General features: G+C 38.0%; 1 protein-coding gene and 1 long non-coding RNA gene across 8 annotated transcripts in view; one reads left to right on the top strand and one right to left on the bottom strand.

The window, feature by feature from the left end:
• Nucleotides 1–1589: 1589 nt before the first annotated feature.
• The window catches only part of PEX5L (peroxisomal biogenesis factor 5 like), a 121639-nt gene continuing 97455 nt past the window's right edge, over nucleotides 1590–25773 (bottom strand). For all 6 annotated transcript variants that reach the window (XM_069792663.1, XM_069792658.1, XM_069792661.1 and 3 more), the window contains 8 exons: nucleotides 21909–22004; nucleotides 15085–15201; nucleotides 14003–14146; nucleotides 13054–13124; nucleotides 11701–11898; nucleotides 9777–9942; nucleotides 9247–9404; nucleotides 1590–8502 (listed from right to left, as the gene is read on the bottom strand). In XM_069792663.1, the coding sequence (XP_069648764.1) occupies nucleotides 8298–8502; nucleotides 9247–9404; nucleotides 9777–9942; nucleotides 11701–11898; nucleotides 13054–13124; nucleotides 14003–14146; nucleotides 15085–15201; nucleotides 21909–22004 (1155 nt within the window). In that variant the 3' untranslated portion in view covers nucleotides 1590–8297. The remainder of the gene's footprint in view (nucleotides 8503–9246; nucleotides 9405–9776; nucleotides 9943–11700; nucleotides 11899–13053; nucleotides 13125–14002; nucleotides 14147–15084; nucleotides 15202–21908; nucleotides 22005–25773) is intronic.
• On the top strand, nucleotides 9951–24547 carry LOC138686904 (uncharacterized). Of its 2 annotated transcripts, XR_011326231.1 has the most exons (4): nucleotides 9951–11730; nucleotides 12343–12511; nucleotides 14087–14239; nucleotides 22418–24547. It is a non-coding gene; the product is annotated as an uncharacterized lncRNA (long non-coding RNA). The 2 variants fall into 2 exon arrangements; XR_011326230.1 differs by lacking the exon at nucleotides 22418–24547 and having other exon boundaries at nucleotides 14087–21703.

Here is a 25773-nt window from a genome sequence, read left to right as displayed (position 1 = left end):
CTTTGTGACTGTGGCAAGTCATGCCGCACTGTGTTCACTCCGCTTGTAGCAACTGGAAGAGGTGGGAGAATGTGGCTCCTTGTACAAGCTAAAGGGCTGTGTTCAGACTTCATGCAAGAATTTCCTGTATAGGATTTGTACCTGCTAACTTTTGCCAACTGCTTGTGGAAGGCAGTATTAGATCACTGACAAGTTAACAGCGCCCCAGTCTCTGCTCCCCTTCGCTAAAATGGGAAGTAACACCTCTCTGTCCCTCAGGTGTGATAAGGGAGGCACGGACAGCTGTGGTGAAAGACGAATGCCATAAAAATACTGAAGACAGATAGTGCATGACTGACAGCTGGTGTGGAGTAGGTGATTATGTTTTCAGACTTATTTACCAGTATGCTTCCCAGTGATTTTGTTGAGCAGTTCTGTATGTAGGATTTGGCACTAATGCTTTTCTCCCAGCCACTGCCTTTGTTTGGCTTCAGGACTGCAGTGCTGTGTTCCTAGTCTGTGTTCGCTACAGAGTACATAACTAATGGGCATTCCTGCTGCTTCTTTGTTAGTATATTTGTGCAGTAAGAACTAAACTAACCTTAACATCTCCTGGCAAAACATACCAGTGTCAAGAACATGCATTACTTGCATCCTAAGGGTTAGTGTGTTTTTAGTGTCTGTTCCCTTTTCTTCCTTGGTGGAAAGTTCTGGTTAAAGCCATAGACAGACAGTTGGCTTTTCTGAAAGAGCTTTCCTTCTACAGGCAAACTGTGGCTCTATCTTCTGGGTTTTTTTCTGGAGCAACCCAGATGTCCACTGAAAGTATCAGCCTTCAGATCCATGCCAATGTTGTCCTGCTTTGTCAATAGCCCTCTGCTATAACTGTCAAAGCCCCCTTGCTGGTTGTCATCTCTGTCCACAGCGGTGTACAGGAATTTTATGTCCTTCTCGTGTCTGTGCTTATGTTAGAGTCCCATAGTAAAAGCATAAAGATTAATGTCATTTCTACTCTGTCACCTCTTTCACTTCATCACATGAAAGCCAGAACAGAAAAACACTGATAGCTCCCACTGTGGTTTATGGGAAGTTGCTTGAGTAACAATTTCAATCACCGAAAGTTGAGGGGTTTTGGGGGGTTTGGTTGTTTTGGGTGGGTTGTTTGTTTGTTTTTTTTCAGAAAGATTGTGTTGTAATATTATTACTTCTGTTTTAATTTTGAGGTGTGCAGTTGCATGATCTTCAGGAAAAATTCTCATCTACTTTTTTCCCTTTTTCCTCATATGGAGTATATGCGCAAAATGGATTGGGCCAGACCTCAGCTAGTATAAATTCCAGTTGTAAGTATAATTGATCAACATGTTGAAATAAAAATAAATTATAAAAATAACTCTACCTCAGAGTAACGATGAATTTATGAAAAATGGTAATGAAAAAAGTGTCTTCTGGGCTTAATTTTTAAGCAGAGAAGGATGTTCACTTCATAAACAATAGGATAGAAGACCTTATTAAAAAAAATCCTTTATTTCAATTGGAGAAGTAGGTCCCTCCTTTCAGTTCAAGTAATTATGGTCAAGACCATTTTCAAATTGAAAAGAGATTTTGAAATATTTGAAGCCACAGACAAAGTTTATTTTTAAAACATATTTAAAAATTGCACAGTTATAAATACAGGTAAATAAATACAATTTAGTATGTGGAAAAGAACCCAAGGAAGGCATGCTTCCATTACAGTACAAAAATACTACATTAAATGTGGTGCTCTGCGATTAGTCATCTATGATCTTAATAAATTTAACACATCCAATATGCACATCATTCATTTTTGAGGAAATAGATTATTTTAAACAGCAGTGCAAGGAAACATTGAATTAAAGCATCAGTAAACTACAGGTCTGTGTTTAATATTATACACAGCTGATAATGCACTAAGTATACAGAGGCAAAGTTTACCTGTAGTAAGAAATTAATCTTTTACTCCGTATGTACTTATACTCAGATTCTCAATCTGGGTCAATATGAATGTTTGGAACGGAATGTAAACATTCAGGTGTAGGGCTGAACTCCCACCTCCGCATCCACCGCCCAGCTCACTGCTAAGCCTTGCACCTACACTTAACTATCAACACAAAAAGTTAAGTGAGCAATGTAGGTCTTTGCAGCAGCAGGGCTCTTCAGATGGCCTAGGCGAAAGTATCTGCCAACCCTATAATCTCTTCTTTCCTGTATGTTGGCTTAAAAATAAAGCCAAAAAAACTGATGCAGGATTGCAAAGGTTTTCAGTTTACAGCATATAGAAGAAGCTGCGCAGAATGCCTCTCAAAACTATATAGTTTTATTTTACTCTAGATATGTTATACTCTGATATATAAAATATATTTATAAATGTTTTGATTTTTCTGAATTTACAATAGATTACTGATATTAAAAAGGCTATTTAAATTGAAGTTCTAGCCAATGTCAATGGCATTCTGTAAATGTGGAAGGGGAAAAAAGATCAAAGCACATTGTCTTGACCGTGAAAGCTTGCTCAATGGGCTGTCACATGTGCAAGCATTTGTAAAATTACAGCTTATTTTAGGAAAATTTAGATACCTTCTGTCTCTTTCCCATGCCTAATACCTATTACTTTGTGGGCTGAGGCTCTGAAACTTTCTGTGGATTCTGACATGCTCATTTTTCATTTTGCCTGTGTTTGTTCAAAGTGTCAGTGATCTATTCATGCATGGTACTTATTTTCTCTGATTTATTTCACCAGTTCAAAACCAGTAGAACCATAATGAAGAAATCTGATTTTTAGCCTAGATGAGGTTTGAATAGTAGGTAATACTGTATTGCATACCCACCATTTTTTTCACAACATGCAGTGCATTTTGTCTATCACTTTTATCTGTGAATACTCAGTATTGGTACTATATAAATTTATTACGTAAATTCACTGTACAGACTGCTAAGCTGACAACACTGGTGACCAGAAATCTCAGTTTTTCAGCTGTGGAGGTTATTCACGTGAAGTAACTAATATGTCCCATTTTGCAGATGCGCGTTTGGGCAAAAGAGATCTACAACCAATTTATGTTTCACTCCAATTCTCACTGGCTCCAACAGGCAATGATTTAGGCCTCAGGCTTTTCCTCCATGGCTGCCAGTAATTGTATTGGTTATTATTTCTGTCATGGTGGCTTTTGTGTTATGGAGGCCTGTGCTCTATGGATGTTCCTAGGATCACCTGGCTGATCTGTTGGTGTTGTCAGGGTCCTCCTTTTCATCTGACAGACAGGCCCAAGTTTTCTAAATTGGCTCATTAGCTCTTCATGCTTAACTTGATGTTCTGAGCTTTCAGCTGAGTTAAGTGTCTGCAACTGAAATCAGTGGATGCAGCAGATAGATACTCAGATCCTGAGAAGTTTTACATCTATGTATTTCAAACAGGACAGTCAGACACTGAGCTGCCTTCAGAGCTAGTGGGCAAGTTTGAAAAGCCTGGCCATGGTAAGTAAGTGTAGACTGAGACAATAGTTGTTTCACTGGTTCTGGGAATCTTTTTCTCTGGTTTGGTGCTATCTATCTGATTTAGACTAAAGAAGAAAATGTGATGATCCAAACACACAGCTTCACTGTGAAAGCTGCGTACACTTAGCTTTTTATTTCTTAGGAGGATACTAAAACATCTCTGCAAAAGCTGTTACTACAGATGTCTGTCATTAACTAAACACTTGAAGCAAACATGAAATCCGCAACACAAAGTGATTTCTAAGGATGGGATTTAAAAGGGGCTCTCCATTTGGTCTAACCTGTTCCAAATAACATGAACAACTCACTTTTGAGTTTGGCAGATGCAAAGTACTTTTAAAATATCCCACAGAAGATACCAATCAATAGTTTAAAAATACCCTATGTGTGGGCCTTCTGCATGCGTTCTGTAAACAAGTAGCATTACTGCATGCTTTGTGATAATATTTCAGTGTGGTTATCTGTTAATGTAGTTGCATGCAATATTGTCATGTGAGGTTTTGTGTCATTTGAACTTCCCCCTCAATATTTTTACAAGTACTGTGATTTATCGGATCATAAGAAAATACCATTAGATACAGATATGTATATGTGTTTACATAAAGATCAGATTGATTCTTCAAACTGACATAAACCAGTCTATTGCAACAAGGTTTCTGGAGTCATCACAGTTTAAAGAGATCAGCGAGAAATGAGCCTATTGCTTTCATCGCAAAGCGTCACTCCGTAAATAATCACCTTGCACATGATGAACAGGCACTGAAATCAGTGGTATCAGAGGCCAGCCTTTGTCCAGTAACTGAATACAGGCATATAAGCAGATCGGGCAAAGTGCGGAGCGCTCCTGTGAAGACTACAGACTTTCAGTGTTCAGCAGCTTGATGGATCAGACTTACAGGTCATAAATATTCATAAAGCTTTGCAGAAGATAGGGACAGTCACAAGCTGGGGTTAGGAAAACATTTTTTAATTGCATGAAGTATAAGTAGAAGAAACACTTAAAGACTTGGAATCAATTACCTGGCAGTGATAAATCACCTCTGGAGAAAGAGGGGAATAACAAGAAGGGGAAACGGGTGGGAGATGGTGATAAATCATTGCAGCACTTTAATATGGCATCACCCCATAGATGCTCTACAGTTGTTATCCTGAAATGTCTCTTGAGTCTCTTCTCTGCTGAAATTGCTAGTGTCTATGTGAAACTGCTTCCTTAGACCCAAGCAACCTTGTGTTTGCATGTTACCTTTCAATTTACACAAGTGGTGACCTCACCCATGCAGTCCATGAGACAGCGGCACTCCCCTGCTCTCAGGTAGTGCCATCAGATGCAATGGCTGTTACTTGCCCATCTTCCTTCCTTGCACACCTGGGCAACTCAGGGATGGCAAGAGATTTTGACTTGGTCGAGCTCACAGGGAGCACTGAGAACAGGACCCAGATTTCCTGTCTCTCACTCTCAGGCTCAATCTGCTACTGTGCAGCAGCCGCCTTATTTATCCTACCTCATGCTTCGTTAGAAGTATGAGTAGATGAATTTCCTCTTCAGGGTGTTAATATGCTGCAGCCTTCTCGCATGTTTCCTCTTGCTGTTTCAGGCAAATATATATGCTTGCCACTGAATATTTAAGAAACATCATGAGGAGGTCACATGAAAGTTGTATCTAATCCTCTCTTCTGCACTGACAGTGCTTGGCAGTGGAGGGCTAAAGGAGGACAATAGAGCCCAGAATATTGAAGAAGTCCCCAGAAGTACCAAGAGCTGCTCAGCCTGACCTGTTAGAGTGAGGTGAGCTCAGTCATCGGCCACTCTGCCACACAGACCAGGCCAAAACTGGTGTCTAGTGTGAGGAGATGTGCCACCTTCCTCTTTAAGTCTGTCTTCTTTAGTCTTTCCCTCATGCAGTGTCTTGGTCAGCGGTACATGGTTAGCTGGCTATAGGCTATCTAAAACAGGAGAGAACAGGAGAGGATAATTTCCAAGAGTGTGGACAATCTCTTTGGACAGGCTTTGTAGCCTGCGTCCTGTACAGCAGAACTGCAGTGCTTGTGAAGAATTGGCAGCCTGAGTATCCCCTTGGGAAGCAGAGTTCAGCCCTGGTGATTTGTTTCTAGGTTTACACAGACGGCTTTCCTTGTACCCATCACCTGGGTGTGGACATGTATCAGCAGATGAATGCAGTTTTGAGCAGTGCATCCCTGGATAAATCGAAAGCTACCTACTTTGTCTGTTCTTTTGGGGGAGGCTGGGAGTTGCAGTAGGTTTTCCAAATAGAATTGCTGTGTTACTTGTCCATGTGCTAGAGGAGGTTTAGTGAACTGCCATCGGTATCAAATGTCACTTGTCATTCTGACTCTGAGAAGTCAAGCAGTTAAGTTGTTTGTGTTTTGTTGGGTTTTTTTTTAATTTGGAAGGTATAAAAATAAAGATCCTGAACAGCTAATTCCTCTGGATAAGCGCTGATTATCCTACACCACAGCACAGAGGATATTCTAGAAGAATTTGTGCGATGGCAGGGCATCAAGCAAAACCTAAGCACATATGCATTTGCTTTACAGCCTTTTCTCAAAGCTGCCTCCCTTCTCTCTTATCACTTTCCAGATTCAATTGCACTGTACCTTCTGCTCTGCCTTATCAATAAAGAACTGTCATCACACATCGCTGTCAAAGCAGAAGAGCAAACTGTTGTCAGCAGATATGCATACAGCAGCCCACTTAGCTAAAATGACATTCCCAGTCAGTCCTTGGTAACCAATCCTTAGAGAAAGTTGCAGGAATCAGTTATGAAACACTTGATAGATAAATAGGAATATATAGGTAAACAATGAATTAATAAAGCACTGTTAAAAAAATTCCTGTAGCTGTTTCAGTATCTCTATTCTGTGGGAGAGAGTGACGAGTAAGCCTTTTATTTTTTAATGAGAATTTATTTTTTCTACTTAACAAACTATAGTTGGTGATTAGATGCAGTGATTACACTGTCTTACATGGAATTTTCCTTTAAGTGGTTGCTCAAAATAACAGACAGCTGCAAGAAACTTCAGGTTTGTACTGGTGAAACTGTCCAATTGCCACAGAACTTCTTTCTCTGTGATCTGTGCAGTTGCATTTATTTTTTTTTTTTTAATCCAAATGACTGAGCTGGATTTTTCTTTTATTGCTGTTTATAGGAAATGTGCTATTTGTCCCATTTTAACATATTCCAATAGCTACCCTGCACATTGAATTCCTGACCACAAATCAACACAGTAGCCATCTAATTACACTTTTTATCTTTCACTATTTAGTAAAATTTTTAAAACCGTCAGCAACTGAAAATTATCCCCTTAAAAATTTCCATTCCTGTCTTTGATTGACACATTCACCTTGAGCTAAACGTGTTTGACTGTAGCCAAATCAATCCATTCATCATGTGGCAGTGTACTGCCCCCAATACTGTTCCCCATTCATCCAATAAGGGAAAATTAAGATGGTGTATATATATACATTTTGAAGCAGCTACAAATACTGATGTTATCTAAGGATTTAGTCTGCTATCATGGAGGTCACTGAGACCTTTGCTACTGCTTGCCGTAACAGCAGGATCAAATCTTAGTCTCAATCCTACAAGCCTATAGAGACCAATTTTTTCCCTTGAGCATGGTCTGCAGGCATTAACTCCTATGAAGATTTTTGTTTATTTGCAATAAAGATCTGTGGCTTATTATGTTCTGAAATGACATAATTCACATACAACATGTATGTGCATGCACATGCATGTATGTGTGTAGTACCTGATGGATGCATAATAGAATAATCTTTCTAATAGATATTGCAGTTTATACTGTATTTGCATTTTTTAAACATAAGAATATTGAAAACCTCTCATCACATTTCACGAAATGATATTTGGTCCTGTATGCCAACAAGGCTATCCTGTACATTCTGTTGTTAGTAAATAAAATAAAAGCACAGCACTATTTTACAAAAAGAAAGATTAAAGTGCGTAAGTACATAGATAGGTGCAGATCCTGCTGTGAGCTCCTTTGAAGCAGACATACTCTGTCCAAGATCAGGGAGAGCTGGTTTAAACAGCAACAATTCTAGTGCAAATTACCACTTCTGCTGGCAACACTTGGCCTTCCCATATGTACCTGGCCTAATCCCACAGACCTCCATGTACAATGTTGCTCTTAACATTGCACATGGTTTACAACTTTATGAGCCTGCAGAATTAGGCCCAAATTAACCAAGGTACCTTTGGAAGCAAAAATTTTCTTGACTGCCAGCTAATAAATGTATTCAAAACAAAATACATCCATTTTACATGCATCTATTTTCAGAGCTATGTTAAAAATGGACCTTGAGCAGACTTTTCAACAAAGAAACCAAAGGATAGGGAATCCACGTTGTAGGGCAAAGTGATGTCACCATAGTGCGATGAGCTGCTAAGCAGGTTCCTTGGATGCATTGTTTGCCATTCTAATGTGCAATAACGATTATCTAGGTTTGTTCTTAATATATTTTTCTTTGTATAGCTGCGTATATAGAGAGAGATATAGCTTGCACGGGATGAAGATTCTTCAGAAATGGCTATTTCATCTAGTTCAGGGCTGTCAGATTAGCCGCAGCTCATTTCAGTCCTTTGAGTTTGAATTTATTTACAATATTTTGTGCTTTTGAACTTTTCCTTTTTGAATAATGTCCGAGAGAATTCCCCTACTGATTTACAGCCATGATCTTTTGGAAAATGTGATCATTTTGAGATGAGTAATAAAAGAGTTCTCTGTTTCCTAATACAATTTAATCAATTTGTGGATATTTTCTATTACGGCTCTAGATTAAAAGCTCTTAACAGAATGTCTAGATCACCCACATTGGCAGCTTGAAATAGTTCTGGCTGGTCCATCATAGACAGAGCAATTCGAAGTGCTGCCCAGATATTGCCTGATAGAGCAGGATGGGGAACCTGTTGTTGATTCCTGCTCTTTCTTTGCAAACTGAGAGCAGTGAGAAAATTGCTGACAGCCTCTCTGTAGGGGAGAAGAAAAAAGAAACAAGCAATATAATTTGCTTCTCAACAAGAGTAAAACTTTCTAAAGTTCTATGTGAGACTCAAGTATATTATTTTACAATGCAGTTCATCAGTCTCTTTGTGTTATTCTTGCTTGATTTTCTTTAAACAAGTGGACGTGGCTTGTAGTAATGCAGAGCCCAGTCTATTCATACATCTGGGGATATTGTCTTCCTTGCTGTGTAGCTCCCCTTCATCTTAACTGTCTTAAGCTGACAGTTGGGACCCTGGAATATCACCCTTGATTCCTGAAGGTTGTACCAAAAGTATTTTTGATGGCATTAGCTACTTGAAGCAGTTTAACTGAAGTTCCCCTTATAAAGACAGGCTCTTATATTTTCTTTTAGAAAAGCTTTTAAGCACAGGACTAAGTTTAAGTGTGAGAACAATCCCACTGATTATAATAAGAGTACTTGCACTTAGCGCTAAAAAATGCTTAAGCGGCTAGCTGAATGAGCGATTTATTTTCTTTTGATAGACATTCAGCAGTTCTGTTACATAGAATTTGTGGAACAAGAAAAGTATCATTGCTTTTTTAGTACTTTGTAAAAAATAATTACAAAATTTTACAATAGCTGAGATTATTTAGCTATATTCTGATTTTTTTATTATTATTTTTGTAGATAGCTCCAGCTAGAAAACTGAATTTTCACTTGGTAGTTATTATCCCTGACTTTTTTGTTTACACATTTTTGTAACTTACCTGTATGCCCCTAGGTTTATGCAGCTTATCCCTAAATTGTATCTGGACCTAATGAAGCCAGGTTGTATTTCTAAAGCACGTGTGTAGGCCTCGACAGCTTCTTCGCTTCGATCCCCATTTGCTAAGGTTGCTCCAAGACGGTTCCATAATGTATAGTCCTGGTGAGAAAATGAGTTTTCTATTGTAGGTGTCAAAAAGGGACATAATAGCTTATTTTTGCTTGCAAAATAAGGAGGACTGCAGAAAATAACAGTATTGTATCATCTCTTAATTGACATGGAATGTGAGGTTCTGAGTCATGATTATAGGCAACTTTATATAACTAGTCCAATTAATCAGCATACAGCTAGAAATTGGACATGGACAAATCCGCTTCTAAATGGAACTATCTTGTAATTAACATTTCTATTTCAGGTATTAAAACTTTAATGGCTGAAGTGACATCTCATTAATAATAGCCTGATCAAGAGGGGAGAAAGAAAATGGCCTGTAAAGCTAAATTCTTAAAAATGTAAAAGCATAAAATGTACCTCTGGCCGAACAGTTAAAGCAGCACTAAATGCATCTATTGCTCTGTTAAATTCTCCATTCAGGTGGAAAAGAACTCCAAGTCCCGTCTGCAAGTCAGGGTCTATCATATCACCATTCTGGTGAGCGGCCTCCAGGTACAAATCCTTTACTTCTTCAAGTAATGAGCTAGACAAGAGTGAAAAATAACTTAAAGTTTCATCTTATAGTTCTTTACAAATATTGCAATATTGATTGCATAGCTAGAAATTAAAATCCTTGTAATGGATGTATCAGAAGTGATATAGTCCTAAAATTTGAAAATAAGCTTCTTCAACTTCATCATGGCAAAGATTTACTTTCAGGTGCTGTTGTAAACTCGTGTCTGGAATAAAAAAGTTCACCTATATAATGAAGAGAACAAGTCCTAAGAGGAGCAGCTGAGGGAACTGGGGTTGTTTAGCCTGGAGAGAAGGAGGCTGAGGGGAGACCTTATCGCTCTTTACAACTACCTGAAAGGAGGTTGTAGTGAGGTGAGTGCCAGCCTCTCTTCCCAAGTAGCAAGTGATAGGACAAGAGGAAACGGCCTCAAGTTGCACCAGGGGACGTTCAGATTGGACACTAGGAAATATTTCTTCACTGAAAAGCTTATCAAGCACTGGAACAGGCTGCTCAGGGAAGTGGTTGAGTTACTGTCCCTGGAGGTATTTAGAAGACATGTAGATGTGGCACTTAGGGACATGGTTTAGTGGTGGACTTGGTAGTGCTAGGTTAACAGTTGAATTTGATGATCTTAAAGGTCTTTTCCAACATAAACGATTCCATGATTCTTTGAAGTCTATGAACCCAAGTGAGATAACATGAAGGCTTATTAAAACTATTAAAATTGCATGAGTTTCTCAGACATAAAACAGTTCTTTCCTGGCAAAAATAGTAGTTATTCTTAAGAGGAACAGATCAAGTGACTAGCCAAGGCCCCTGAAGAAAGATGCCAAAATTTAAGACTTCTGTACCCACTGTAGGCTTCATAAAAATTTTGCAGTGACAACACCAGATGTCAGCGGGATGAGGCCAGAGTAGAATAACACGCTTAGCAACTAAGCAGAACTTGCATATTTTATTTTTGCTTATACTAAATTATCTTGTCAACCCAGGGCTTGTTAGTGATAAGGGTAAAACATAAGGCCTGGCTTCAAAATGACAAGCAGTGAGATAGCCCTAGAGTTTTAGTTCTATAAATCATGTTTATGCCTTTAATGACTTTATCATGCATCTTGAAATTCAGAGATACTTATTTATCGACCCCATGAAATCATGACAAAGGGCTGTCAACTCATGAATTTTTTTGTTATTTAAAATGGCTGCCAGCTCCCATTACAGTACGCTAGGCTGAAGGCAGATGAAATGACTATGCTGTCTCTGGTTAGAACCAGAACGGCTTTTAAACAAGCAGATGCTACTTCCCAATGTTTTCAGTTAAGTGAAGCTATGTCCCACTGTAAAATGGCTATAATTCATGGATTCGAGTGGCTTAGTTGGGGTATAGGAAATACGACAAATAGTAGGAAGAACAAACACATGTAGAGCCGGATATAGGCCTGGTATGGATTTGGAATGAATTTAAGAATGAGCATGCGGCATGTGGGAATACAGAGGCAGCAGACAGGGTCAGAGAAAAGTGAGGGGAGTTGAGAGGAAGCGTCTCTTTTTAGCTGGTTTGTTTTGGGTTTGTTTATTTTTTTTTACTTCCAGAGATGCCATAAGATATAGCCTTCTGTCGCTAAACCAAATGTCCTGTGTTAGCTTCCCACTCCTGACACTAGAGATATTGAGTCCTCCATCATAGGGAACAGGCTGGACTTCTACAGAGTAAGGGGGCACAGCATGCACCATCATTTCTAGTGATGTCATTAAAATTTCCACCATCAAGATTTACACTGCATTTACCTTTCATCTGATGTCTTGGACATTCTTCTGGTAAGTGCCGGGGACCCTTTTTTGCTTTTTACTATATACTTGTATTTTGGATTTTGCTTTATCCAGTTTCTTAGAGCTTGATAGGCTTCTTGTTGATGGCCAGTGTTAGTATAACTTACAGCCAGCGCCATCAGTGCTTTTAGGTTGTTTGGCTGTAGTTCCAAGCACCTAGGCAGAAAATAAGAATATATTGAGGGTTTTTTTAGCCAAACACAATTCTTGAATTCATCCAAAATAATCTGTGTAAAAAAAAAAAAAAAAAATCATTTACACAAGTAAGATCTACCCAACAATACTTTTAAAGAAGGGACTTTGTCTTATTTTTCTGTGATAAGTGCATTATGCATACGTATACACACACATATGCATGCACATTGCTGTGCATACACACTTATGTACATAAACATATGCATAAAAGTTTTGTTTTCATCCTTCTGATTATGAGTAAATGTAGGTAGATTCACTTTTATAATATCTGTCTAGGAAACAAAGAACAGCTTTATGTAAATTCAAGTGAACAGCTCAATCTCGTTTGCAGCTATACAAGAAAGTATTTTGAAGACAAAATTTCTTCCATCCTTATGAATCTTCTCAGTCATTCTGAATTCTCAGGTTTTCTTTGATAACGCTGGAGCCAATGAACTCAAGTAGTCTTCCTATGGTTGTATACCATTAACTGGAAACAGAATCTAGTCTGTTTTATGAACATCACTGTTGCTTGTTTCAAAACTGCAGGGATGAGCAAACCCTAAATCAGGCAACCCCTTGGATTTCTATCCAGGTAAGATAAGAAGTTGCACATAAGTAAGTTAGAGTATCCTTAGGTGAAATGACTTGATGAGAGGGTGCTTGGTTCAAATGGAAACATGAAAACCCACTACAGACAGATAATAATAATGCTGATATTTTGGAACTGACATTTTACATACAAGCATACCGTGATCTTCACATCTCTATCGACCTAAAAATATTGTCAGTTTAGTATTCAGCAGCTGAATAAGAAAACCTCTTCATTAAAGGACAGACTACAGAAAATATGCCAAGTGGCCAGAATATCAACAAGGCACTTTATTTGCATTATGCCTAATTCATGTTTATCAGGCCATGTAACTTTTCTGTTGTGCAACTACTTAAATTACTAGATTAAATATTGCACTATTTAATAAAACAGAAATATTAATCACTAGTCATCCCTCTGAAGTCAGTGCTTTACTTAGTTAAATGAATGCTTCATGTTACAAGATAAGATTGACGTTAAATATACCTAAGCCTGCATTACCCAATACTCATCAGACCCCTCATTTAGCAATTATCTTCATCTACCTTTGGAGGGCGACAATGGCTGCTTGCTCATTTTCATTCTCTGCCTGTGTTATACCCAGGAACTGCCAGGCCTGCAAAAATAATCATCGTTATTTTTGTGTTATTTTGTTATATATACCCAACTGCAAGCAGAGTTACAACTAATATCAAAGTTAAGCAGAGAGGTGAGTGAAAACAGCAGATCTGTCTGGTACTAACTACAGATTTTTCTATGGTGTGCATACCAACAGTACAAATCAATGCAGTTTTGAATATCTTTGGGCCCAATAATATTTGTAATCAATGAATGCAAAGGTATTCTGTCAGTGTATGATCACATGCTGATTTCTTAAATTTGAGTTACTGTACATTTTAAACGTTGCTAGAATTTTATGGAAAATGGCGAAGAATAATTACTAAGTTGTATAGGTTTAAAGGATTCTAGAGGGTCTGGGGATTCTCTTTGCTTTTCGAAATACTGCTGCTTCATTTAATGTAGCAATAGACTCAAAGAGACCTAGATACTTACACTGCAAATATTTTTCATGTTTCACAGAAAACAGGCGTTAAATATATACTAATTGAAAACATCAATATTTCAGAAATTGATATAACTTTTAAAAATTTGTCAACATTCTTGTTAAATCAAAAATGTTCATCTTTTCAATAGCAGTGTTTAAAAGATAGTTTGAAAACATCAGGAAAAGAAGGAAAGGTTTGAAATATTGTCTCTTTTGAATGCTTTTAAATGACAACTTGGAAATACTATAATTTCAAAAGTAGATTCTCATCTTATGAAGAGCTCACCTTTATCTATTTCAATGCATACGCTATCCCAAAACCACTGTTAGCATTCAATCTATTTCAGTCTGTCATGACTAGCAAGGTTTGGGCCCCAAAATCATTCCATCATTGCATGCTAAAGGGAGTCCCCTTTTCCTTTATCAGTAAAAGGCACATGAGTGAATACCTCTGCATCATTGGGTTCTTGTAGAATAGCAGCCTCCAGGTATAAGATTGTAACTGGCAGGTCACCTTCTTTCATTTTTTTCAGTCCTTCCTCAAAAGCACCAGGCCAGTCTTTGAAGGGATTCTCAGTATGGAAATAATAACCCTGGAAAAGAGAGATAATGGACCCAAGATGAAGCACTGTAGCAAGGAATGGCAACTCTATAGAATTAAATGACTCACTATTTTCCAGCTGGAGGTAAACATCCTTTGTTCTGTGAAAATGCTGTGAGAACCCCCATGAAATTTCAATGAGAAAAAGTGTAAAAAGTCAGCGTCATTGGACCTTTATGTTTCTGCTCTCTTTTTTTTTTACTTTGGCTCTGAAGTTGTACTTACTGGTACTCATGTTGGGCTCTCCTGCTCCCATCAAAGATAATGGCAACAACTCACGCTGCCTGCAATAGCAGCAGAACTGAACCTAGCAGGAGCCCAGTACATCCAATTTGATGGTAAAGAGCACACATCAAGCAGCTGACTCCCTGCAGTGCTTGTAACCTGATGTCTCTTCAGTTAATACCCTGAAATCTTCAATTAACCTTCAAGATACAGAACAGCATTGCAAACACCTGAGTTTATTTTAGTATTTCTTTGAATGTTGCCTTTTTCTCTTCTTGCCACTGCAGTGTAAAGGGTGTATGCTAATACCAGTTACATAATATAAATCAAATTAAAACATACAATGGAGGGAATGAAGGAGAGAGACAGAATCTCTATCATTTCTATCCTCAACAGTGTTTAAATGTGCCAGCCCAGATTTTTTTATTTGGTGCTCTTCCTTAAGTGCCCATCTTCAAAAGTGCCCATAATCCAGCAGTTTGTGATCCTTTCAGCTGAATTCAGGCAGTGTGCAAGTCTAGATGTCTTCTCACTATGATAAGGTCTTTTAAATCTACCCTGCTTACAGGTACTTAAAGAGGATGAGCTTTTGGGGGTAAAATTAGCTTCCATGCTCAAAGAGTTTTCTTGGGTTCCCTTGAATAACTGAGGCTCATCTCAAAGTTTCACAGGAAGGATGTATTGTATTAAAAAACTTTGTGTTACCTTCTCAATGGTTGAGATGGTGACTTGCCCTGGTGCTTCCTGGTTCTCTGAAATCCAGTTTCTGCGAGCCATTTCTTCCCATTCTGCTTGCATTTTATCCCAAAACTCTGTGTCTGACTAGAAGAAAAAGAGGGGGAAAGGGGAGAAAATGAACAACAAAACTTTAAAATAAAATGGTAAGCTTTTAATTTCTTTCTAAGAGTGTTCTGCGTCTGGCAATTTTGCTGAGCAGTATTAATTCTGGTAATAATCATACCGACTGAAATACTACAGCTTATATTTGGAATTCCATATGATTAAATTTCATCTCTCATATTGGAATGCATTTCGTCAACAGAAAACTCTTTATCTCAGAGGCAACGTACGTTCTATTTGAAGCAGGATTTGCAGCAGCTTACACTGCATCTTATGGATGCTAACAGCAAATTGTTACATAAAATTTGAAGGAAGTGAATGCTGCTAGTCCCTGGCCAAAAAAAGAAAGAAAGAAAGAAAGAAAGAAAGAAAAAATCGACTAAGCATACATGCTAAAGAATAACAATAGATAAAACAGTTTAAAAGAGAACAAGGATCCCACTTTGGTATATTCAGCAGCATTTTCAACTATGTAAAAGAGTAATGGCAAAGCTTAGACAGAGGGTGTTTGCACAAGAGAATTAATACAAATGGGGCTTTTTGACATGGTGGAGAAATCTAAATATTGCATCATATACTGTGCTGGTGAGAGGAATCTATAAGAGATTATAAAATTGTACAGTAAGATTGACATTCAGCTCAGAGACAAGACGGGAAAATGCATATACAAGAGAAACAGAAATGATGAAACAAGAATGAGATTTAGGACGTGTAATGACTGGAATGAGGGAACCACTGTGGCTACTAGAAAATGATGCCAAGAAACAGAAATAGCATTAAAAAAAGAAAAAGGGGAGAATCCAAGTTAAGGTGCTATTTTTTCAGCCTCCACACATTAGTCATAAGCCCCGAAAAGCAGTTCCATAGCAGAATATATGCTCAACGAACAAGCCTTTGCAAGTTCTCCAGTTCCTACAAGGTCATGGCCAGAACTTCAGTGAACTGGCACTACTGAGGGCACAGTTTCTTAGCTTATTTATGTCAAAGACAACAGCACAAATAATTCTATTAAGGTTTAGACAGAACTATTTGAGAGTGAGGTGCTAATCAAAATTAACTGAAGATATTATAAACTGATCCAGATAGTTTTCTCTGAATCTTCATTACAAGACTGACTGCTTTGCTGCTGCTCCACAGCCAGGCATGATCTGCAAAAATAGAGCTTAGTCTGTGATTGCGTGACTTGCTATGACCCTCCTTAGGTACTTGGAAAAAGGAAAGCACAGACCATATCTAGAATGAGTCAGCAATGAGAACATTTGAGACTAGGTGTGAAGGATTAGGAGGACTTGCACTGGCTAACATTAGGTGTGGCTGCTGTAAATCATAAGGCTCTTTAAAAATGGCAAGGTGCATTCCCTCTCTAGAAATCTAACAGGCATTTCCCTTTGGCTCTTACTGTAGTATGTGCCTCCTGACATCCAGCCCTTTCTTCCAGGAGACTCAGAATTGTCTGACTTACACAATTACTGGATCTGTGAAGGTATCTGCTACCTTCCTCTGTGAACTAGGAAATGAACATGAATCATTCACTCATGGAGAGGAGATTTCACTCTTTGTAATAGAAGCATCAGAACTTGACAACTCTGTTACACAACAACTTCCAAGGTTTCAAAATTTGCTTTCATTCCAAATTTGAAGGAAATACAGTCTTTTAAATAGTTGTGAGATTGTGCTGAAATGTCCATTTAAGGTTTGAAAAGGCTAGGATAATGAATCAGATCGTACCCTCTTTTATCAGCCATGACCAGAGGCACTTGAATCCCTTAAACTATCCTGTTCAACAGATGTCTCTATCAACTATTTTGCATTCAGTGCAAATCTGCACTGCATTGAAGAAAAAATTACTTGACCATGTTTTTACTAGCAGTAATTTTGAGATTCAGGATGAGGTAAAGGAGTGGCAATTTCCCTTTCCTACAGATTAATATTAATAAAACTACTGAAAATTAATTAGCAATGCCTTTTAAAACAGATTAACTTATATAACTAATTATATAGAGGTACATATATATATATGATGTTTATATTAGAATTTTTGCTTGTATTTTTCCCCACAAAAATCCCTTAGGAATTAATGGTTTGGAAACAAATCACATTTCTGCAGATCGTAAGCAAGCATATAAGTGGGTTTAGGTCTTAAGTTCAAATTCTGCTGCTTAATTACATATTTATAATTCACACAGGAGTTCACTGTGTGCATACTCCACTTCAAAACCTAACAAATTACTATGCATTCAAGTAGCTGTGCTTAATATCTATCTATAGTGAGTCAAAGGTGGAGGAATAAGGCAATGGGGAGAAGACCTGCTTTGCTGTATCTTCTTTCAACTCATCGTATGCTACCTGGACACAGGCCAGGACCCAACTGTTATTTTGCAACTATAAGCCAAGATTTGCTTGTTTGGGCCAAATGGGCTTGAGTCCCAGCTACAGCTTTCTAAGTACATGCAGCATGTGGGGTTTCTGAAACTGGTATGGCAAAGCTGCACTGAGCAACTGGATCATGCACAATAATGGCATCTGATAAAATGCTATAATACTGCTGTGACAAATAACAATGTCAGCAGCAGAGCAGTTTACTGTCCTTGAGGAAGAGGACTGTAAATATTACACAGTCTTTGTTAAAGGCCTAAATCTATTTCAGCTGTTGTTAGTAGCAATTTTTTCATTGACTTCAGTGGCAGGAGGGTTAAATTAATATTGAGTGTTTCTGAAAATCTGGCTTTGGATCAAGACTCCTAGAGCTAATTTTAACTCTATTTGCTATGCGACTGGTGCTAAGTACCTCAAAATATGTTTGCTACCTTAATGCTGGCGAATTACTTTGGATGTACCAAAAGTTTTCAGACCAGTTGAACACATTTAGCACGTTTTCAGATCATCTGCAGCAGTTAAGTGGAATGACAACCAGGAAAAATGTTCGTACCATCTGACTACTTCCAAGCAGAATATTCTGCATTTTGTCGAAGAGGCTATTTTTACTCTTAGTATTTAAAAATATGCTGAAGCAGTTAAACAAATAGGAGGCAAAATATTTTCAGGCTCTTTACTTCCTATGATACAGTGAAAGGGGGTGGGGCGGGGGGTGTACTTTCTGAATATTGCTGGCTAATTTCTAAACTTACCTATTTTCATAGCTTTTAGCATAGAATTTTGCCTGTCCTGTACTGCCAAAAATGAATTTGCAGTGTTCCTTCTTGACCAATGCATAACAAAGATAGGTTCTGTGGTTGTTTTCTTTGAATTACGGCATCGACATACTCTTCAATGTGAAGGACACAGTAAGTTAAACTTATGTGCTAACTATGTAAGATTTCCTTAGCTGATATATTCTCAAAACAAAATTTGAAATATGCCTTTTGAGTAAAGTTTAGAGATAAAAAATGTATATCAAGGCAAAGATTCCCATTGTGATTTGAGAGAGTACCAAATAAAATGCATCTGAATGACTCAGGCTCCTAGATCCCAATTTAAAATGTGGTTTAGGCAGCCTTAGGCACATCCTAAAGGGATGTTGAAACAGTGAGACAAAAATATCATAGGTACAGAACTAATACTAACCAGTATTCATGGGAACCACAAAGCTGATGGTTCTGAACTATGTTCTCCTAGGCTTGAATAAATTAATCCCATCTTTTTCCTACTATTGTAACATAATTTAGCTGTAATAGGTTCTGATGCTTCATAACAGTATATTATATGGCAGATGGCTCATGTGACATGGTGGTGTAAATAAAATGATGCTGAGAAGGACAGCTCAAAATTTCTTTTGCGTAAGCTCACAAAACAGCGTGGCATCTGCAGTTTAATCTCTACATCAGAGAAATGTGGAATAAGAAAATACCAAAATCGCTTTTTTCCATCTCTGAAACATTTCTCAGAAGTTTTTGTGTTCTTGGTTTCATTTTTATTTACTCTAACTCATTACCAAGAAGATGGTGGATGATGAAACAATCATTTTAACAGAATATAGGTACAGGATGGATCTGAATCCCCATGCTGGCATTCTTAAAAAAATCAAAAGTACCAATTTTTGGTAAAACACAGCTGATTATTAGAAAGATTACATTAAAACATACTTGGTATGGCACTTGGAAATCATGAAGACTTTAGGCTATTTGTGCTTCCCACACGTGTATAGCAAAGGGCTGAGTCAAAAATCAAGTCCAATTTCCAGAATGACAGAAAAGGTAGCGAAGTCTGCAAGCACCCAATCACTGCAAGTGAACCTGAACCCTCTCTCATGAAAAAGCTAATTTACTTACCTCTTTATTCTTAAAAGATTCCCCAATGGCATAGACATCTTTAAACCTTCTTAAGAAAGAATTACCTTGCAGATCTTCATTAATCTCAAAGTTTGAAATCTCAAAACCATTCCCAAAGCTCTAAAGTGAATACTGGGTGGAGGATAAAGTTTGGTGTCTTCATTTACTGAACTGTTAATTAATTCCTTTCGAACTAGGCCACAAAGAACCTGAGATTTGCTTCCCTTTCTTGATCAGTTTTCTGGCTAATCTTACCACTTGGAGCTTTCCCAGTTGAAGGATATTACAGAAACATCCAAAGCCTAAAAAATGAATGTTTTGAACTGTATCTATTCTCCGCTTAAGAAAGCACTAATCTTTCTGAGATGGGCTGCAATTTATTTCAATCACTCTAGCTTTCTTACCACTTCATTTTAGCTAGGATGAAAATTCAATTCTTTTCATATGCAAATGGAAATAACTGCTCTGTAAGGTCTTGAAGAATCCTTTCCTTTACATTTTAAGTACCTGGTCCAAGGTTCTATTTTAAGCAGAAAGAATAACTTAAGACTGCCAGCTACACAGTTAGGGAAACATTTAATTAGACTCTTTTTAATAGCTGTTTTTGAGACTACATTAAAACATTTTAACAACCTGTCTTTGTTGCCTCAGAATGACCTTTTAATGTGCAGGGGTTTTTTTACAATATATTCTCCTCCTTACTTTACTCTGTAAAGTAATTCAGTAATGTCTTGTAATCTGTTGTTGGCCTCAACTCATTTTTCTTTCTGCTGAATGTCTGGGAACTCCCCATCACACATGGTGTCTGGCAATTGCAAGAGTACTGACGTCATTTGCTTAACCGCTAACTGTAAGGCAGAGATGTTCATCATCAGATTCCCTGTGTCGCAATCACAGATTACAGCACAACATGTCCCACTTTAAGGATCAGTCTGCAGTGCAATTAGGAACATCTAGAGCATTTTAAGCAGTGGCAATTTGAAAGCAAGTCTCATCTTCCCTGCCTGGAGCAAATGTGTATGATATGTGACATCAAAAAGCCTACTGTGCGTCACCAGCAGTTGTTTATAAAGAATCTATTTGATTGGGAAAAAACAATGCACTCAGAAAATACAAGAAAAATGCATTCAGTGTATAGTTTATAAAACAGCTAATTTACTGATTGTGTCCATTTTAGCCTTGTACACTGAGACAAGAATTTTTTTGTGTACAATAAGAGAGAAGAAAGCATGCAGTCTTACCTTAGCATATCAGGAAAAAAACTTACAAATCAAATTAATTTCTTAAATTCTGTTTCTAGCTAGAAGCCAGCATATGATTTAGGCCTAGTTTTGTTTGTAATCAACCAATATTAATCTAGAATAGTTCAACTGCTAACACTGGAATTACAATGGTATAAAACTTGAGTTAGAGGAGTCTTAAAATACAGACAGTAAAATTTAAATCTAAACCCAAATATCCCTGAAGTGTACTAGATGTTTGGAGACTAATGAGACTGCAGTTCCTGCCAAAAATAATCAGTTTTGAGGAATCGGTTTCATAGCTTCATCCTTTCCACTCTAAAAACTCATTTCAGTGGCTGTTACATAATTCAGCCTGAACTTTTGCCCTCGGTGGGATGCAGCTGTCTTGGCTCTTTGTGGTGATGGGATTTTGAAGGGTTACCGACTGAACCCCTGAGAAGATGTGATGCTCAAGATCATTGCTTATATCTAATTTTTTATTGGATTCGGTTAAAAAACCCTGTATGCCACCTTGCCTCTGGACAGGATCAGGACAGGACTAGTGGTATAGGACAACACTCAAGGCATTTTTCATGTTGGAAAAGCAGTAGTTGGTGAAAAAAACAGAAGTGCAATAGGAGAACTATCCAAGTACATGCACCTTTTCAAACTAAAACGATTTGTAAGGAAATGAGAGTACTCCGGTGTTTAACATTCTGCTACTAATTATAAAAATGTATTGGTGCATGGTTACTGGTATACGTGCAGTTATCCATTACAGCAGGTAATCATTCTGTTTAACAATGATTCCGAATTCCAGTTTCACTGTGGAGAACTGGTTTGTGTCTGAGCTTAAATAACTGATTGCACACATTCAGTTGCTGGGGAAAAATGTGTTTCACTCTTATACTTTAAGTTTGGAAGTACTTACATTTATGGGGAATTTTTCTTGACCTGCTTGCTATAGCAATAAAAATTGAGCTTGAAAACTTGGTTCTGTCTAATCTTCATTTATAGCCAAGGTTATTTATTTTTTTTTAAGGGAGAAACTGCTATTTTAAATGAGTAACTCCAGGAAATGTATCTTTACTTTGCTTTAAATAATCCAGTTCCAACTTTCTGCTATACTTGTGCTGCAAGATGAATAAGAAACCTGTAGAACATTAGCTGAAAATGAAAACAGTAAATGAAGTAATACCTCAACAGCTGCCTTTGCTCTTTCAAATTCCTCCTCCAAGGAGTGATTTCTGGAGAGAAGAGGCCCTCCCCAACGCTGCTCCTTAGTTGATCGTGCCTAAAAAATAAAAGAATAAATCAGAAAGGGATGATATACTCTCTGCCACATTTCTGAGTTATTTCCTTAATTGCCTAGAGCCCCAAATGGCCTTTTTCTTGGGCAAAACTTGTTGTGTCCCTGCATGAATTCCTCTGAATTCTCTTACACTGTAGCAGAGACCATTCCTCATGGGAAGCAGAGTAATTTATCTTTTCTAGACTTTTCACTCAAGATGTGTGAAAGATAAAGAGACATCTAAGAAAAGACAATGCAAGAGTTGGGCTACAAAGGGAAGAGCTGACTATTTCGTACAAGACTTCTACCTTAATTGTTCCTTCTCCTGCATTATGACTGTGACAATGCATTCCTCTCACTATGCTCCAGGAAGAAAACATCTCATTTTCCCTGTACATTTTGTGTTTTTCTTTCAGGTTCTGCTTTGGGATCACATTGGAGAGCCAAGTCTGCTATGGATTTCACTGGAAGGACAAATCCTTTTTACAGTCAGCAGCTCTCTCTTCTGTGCCTTACTGTCAGTTCTGTCAGTTGATTCCAGTGGAAGTACATAACAAGTTTCTCCCTGTTCTTTTATTAAAAACATTTTTTTTTCTTTTTTTGCACAAAAGGCACAGTACAAAAACCAAACAGTATTCAATGGTGGCATAGAAAAGCACAAAGTGGCCTAATCTTGCTAAACAGAGCTCTGACTGCTAATCCCTTCCCATGTTTGTCAGAGGTTAAACTCATTAGCCATTTGCCTGACCATGGTCCCAATTGCATTAATTTACGTGATTATATTTCTGATGTCTGTACTTGTAATACTTAATTTCAATGAGCCGCATTGCTAAAAGACTAATTTTGCTCACTTTAGACTCATTGGACTGTATCTGCAAGTGTTGGAATGTGCACTGCTGGGATGAAAATATCCAATACATTCCTGAGTTTCATATAAGTAATATGCAATGCTTGGTCAAACACGTATGTCTGTGTGTGTACACACATGTTGTTTTGCCTAGAACGATGACATTTGTTTGTCAATCTAGCCCTAAGGTTTCTGGTTTGTTCCTGAGTCTTTGGTCTCTCAGGTAGAGATTGATGAGTGAAATGTATATTAGGTTGATGATATATGGTTAGAAAAGAATGATACAGCAAAATTTCTGTGAGAAGCACGTGGTGGTGAGGGGTGCTGTGTGTGTTCTGTGTTGGCTTCTGGACTTTGCTGCAAGTGACAGGAAGCACAGAGTGTGAGGGAAGGTCTACACTGAGGATCTACTGTTTCTGCTTTCACATCTACTACCTCTGGTCCACGTTGTTTGGAAAATACTGTTTTTCTTTGGTGAGGCCAGGAAGAGATTTCAGATTGTCATTGAAAACATACCAAACCCCAATCCTATACACAAAACGGTTGTTTTATTGATTAATAGAATCTAGGGCAGAAGAGGTAACTGGTTCGAGTCATCCATTTGTCTATATATCACATGATGGTATTTGTCACTCAACATCTGCAGGATGAAACTGACGTTCCACAGAGAAGAAATTGAGGTTGTCTGGAATATATGTCTTTGAGGAAGGTGCTTGGATTTAATTTAAAGTTATCAGGAGACCTTAATCTTATCACATTTTTTGCAAATTTATTTAATTGTCCTCCTTGTTTCTCTTGTTAATTTCAGTTTCCAACTATCCCTTCTTATTCTTCTTTTTCTAGTAGTTTAAAGCACTTTTTAGTACATCTTATTTTCTCTGTGGAAAGATGACTGATGACTTTAAACAGGTTTTAATTGTCTTTTAAATTATATAAAGAGATTGAGATCTTAAATTATCTCATTATGAGGCATTCGGATTTCAACCTTTTTTGTGTCTCTTTTACTCTCCCTCTTTATTTTTTTATAGCTTTATTTTTTTATAGCCATACAGACAACCAAAGTGAATCTTATATTCCAGTACCTGTCTTGCCTTTTCTCTGTACAGAAATCAGGTGGTCTCCTATCTCCTGCTAATTATGCCTGCCTCTACATGCTCTTCCTGCCACAGTACTGCACAGGGAGCACTCATGTTGACATCCTTGTACACTCTGAGCCATAGATTCTTTTCAAATTGTCTTCCAGCACAATGTTGTAAGTAGAGCCTGCATTCTTGTTCTGAAATGTATGATTTTTCAAGTGACTGTATTGGAATATGTATTTATACAGATGTCTTGGTCACCAGCTCATTTTTATGATTCCCTTATTTACATTATTTTAATTCCACTGTTGTATCATATGCAAATTTTGTCAGGAATGGCTTGCATATTTATTTTCAGATCAATGATATTGACAATCATCGTTTCTCTTTGGAATCACAGAAGAACACCCATGTGATTACAATTCCTAGCAAATAACTACTGTTCTTGAGATCTTAGGTTAGCCAGTTTTAATCTGTTTAATAGCTGCTTTATTCATATTGTATGGTGCTAATTTTAAAATCAGAATATGGTATGTTAATTCAAACATCTTGCAGAATATCAGACAGCAACATTTATCAACCTGACCTGTAATCTGATCAAAGAATTAAATTTGGTTTTCCTGACACAAAACTCTGTTGATAGACATTAGTTATGTCCTAGCCTTTTCATTATTTACGAGTTGGCTCGCAAAATGTTTGATTCCACTTTTTAATCTTTTGTTTCCAGTGACTGCAATTTCCTTAGGTCAAGGACAATACTGTAAATCATGATGTTCAGACTGAGTAGTACTGCAGAAGGGGAGAGTGAGCTTGTTGGGGTAGTAGAGAGGCAAGAAGGAAGAGGAAGCACTGAAGTCCTGTCCTCTGCCACACGTCAGAGTATACGTATTGTCCCTGCATAATCCCCCCAGAAATATACTTTCTCCTCCATTAAATGCACAGCCAAAGGGGAAAAAAGTAATTAACAAAACCCACATAAGCTGCATTTGCATATAGACAATACAGACTCATATTCTGAGTTGTGATACCCAGAAATGAAAGACCCCACATATAACAAACATGCTGCCTTTCACTAGTGCAGGAAGAGAGGGGGGCTGAGAATGGAGTGCCAGCACTGGAGAACTTAACATCTCCAGCTAGTGATGGGGTGGGACTCTGCAGCTGTGTCGTGGTTTAACCCCAGTCAGCAACTACACACCGTGCAGCCACCTGCTCGCTATCCCCCACCCAGTGGGATGGGGGAGAGAATCCGGAAAAAAGTAAAACTCGTAGGTTGAGATAAAGACAGTTTAATAGGACAGAAGGGAAGAAAATAATAATAATAACAAGAAGAATACAATAATAATAATAATAATAATAATAATAATAAAAGAATTGGAATATACAAAACAAGTGATGCACAATGCAATTGCTCACCACTTGCCAACCGATGCCCAGTTAGTTCCCGAGCAGTCATCTGTCACCCCCCAGCCAACTCTCCCCAGTTTATATGCTGGGCATGATGTCACATGGTATGGAATACCCCTTTGGCCAGTTTGGGTCAGCTGCCCTGGCTGTGTCCCCTCCCAGCTTCTTGTGCCCCTCCAGCCTTCTCGCTGGCTGGGCATGAGAAGCTGAAAAATCCTTGACTTCAGACTAACATTACTTAGCAACAACTGAAAACATCAGTGTGTTATCAACATTCTTCTCATACTGAACCCAAGACAGCACTATACCAGCTACTGGAAAGAAAATTAACTCTATCCCAGCTGAAACCAGGACAAACTGCTTCCCTTAAGGGGAGCCCAAGGTGGGATATGGGTCAGGGTGGAATGGGTATGTCTGAGGCATGGACATTCTGCATACA

The sequence above is a fragment of the Haliaeetus albicilla genome, chromosome 9 (genome assembly GCF_947461875.1).
Source record: "Haliaeetus albicilla chromosome 9, bHalAlb1.1, whole genome shotgun sequence".
Taxonomy (NCBI): Eukaryota; Metazoa; Chordata; class Aves; order Accipitriformes; family Accipitridae; genus Haliaeetus; species Haliaeetus albicilla.
The sequence above is the reverse complement of the archived record's forward strand: the minus strand, read 5'-3'. Positions and strand labels throughout refer to the sequence as shown.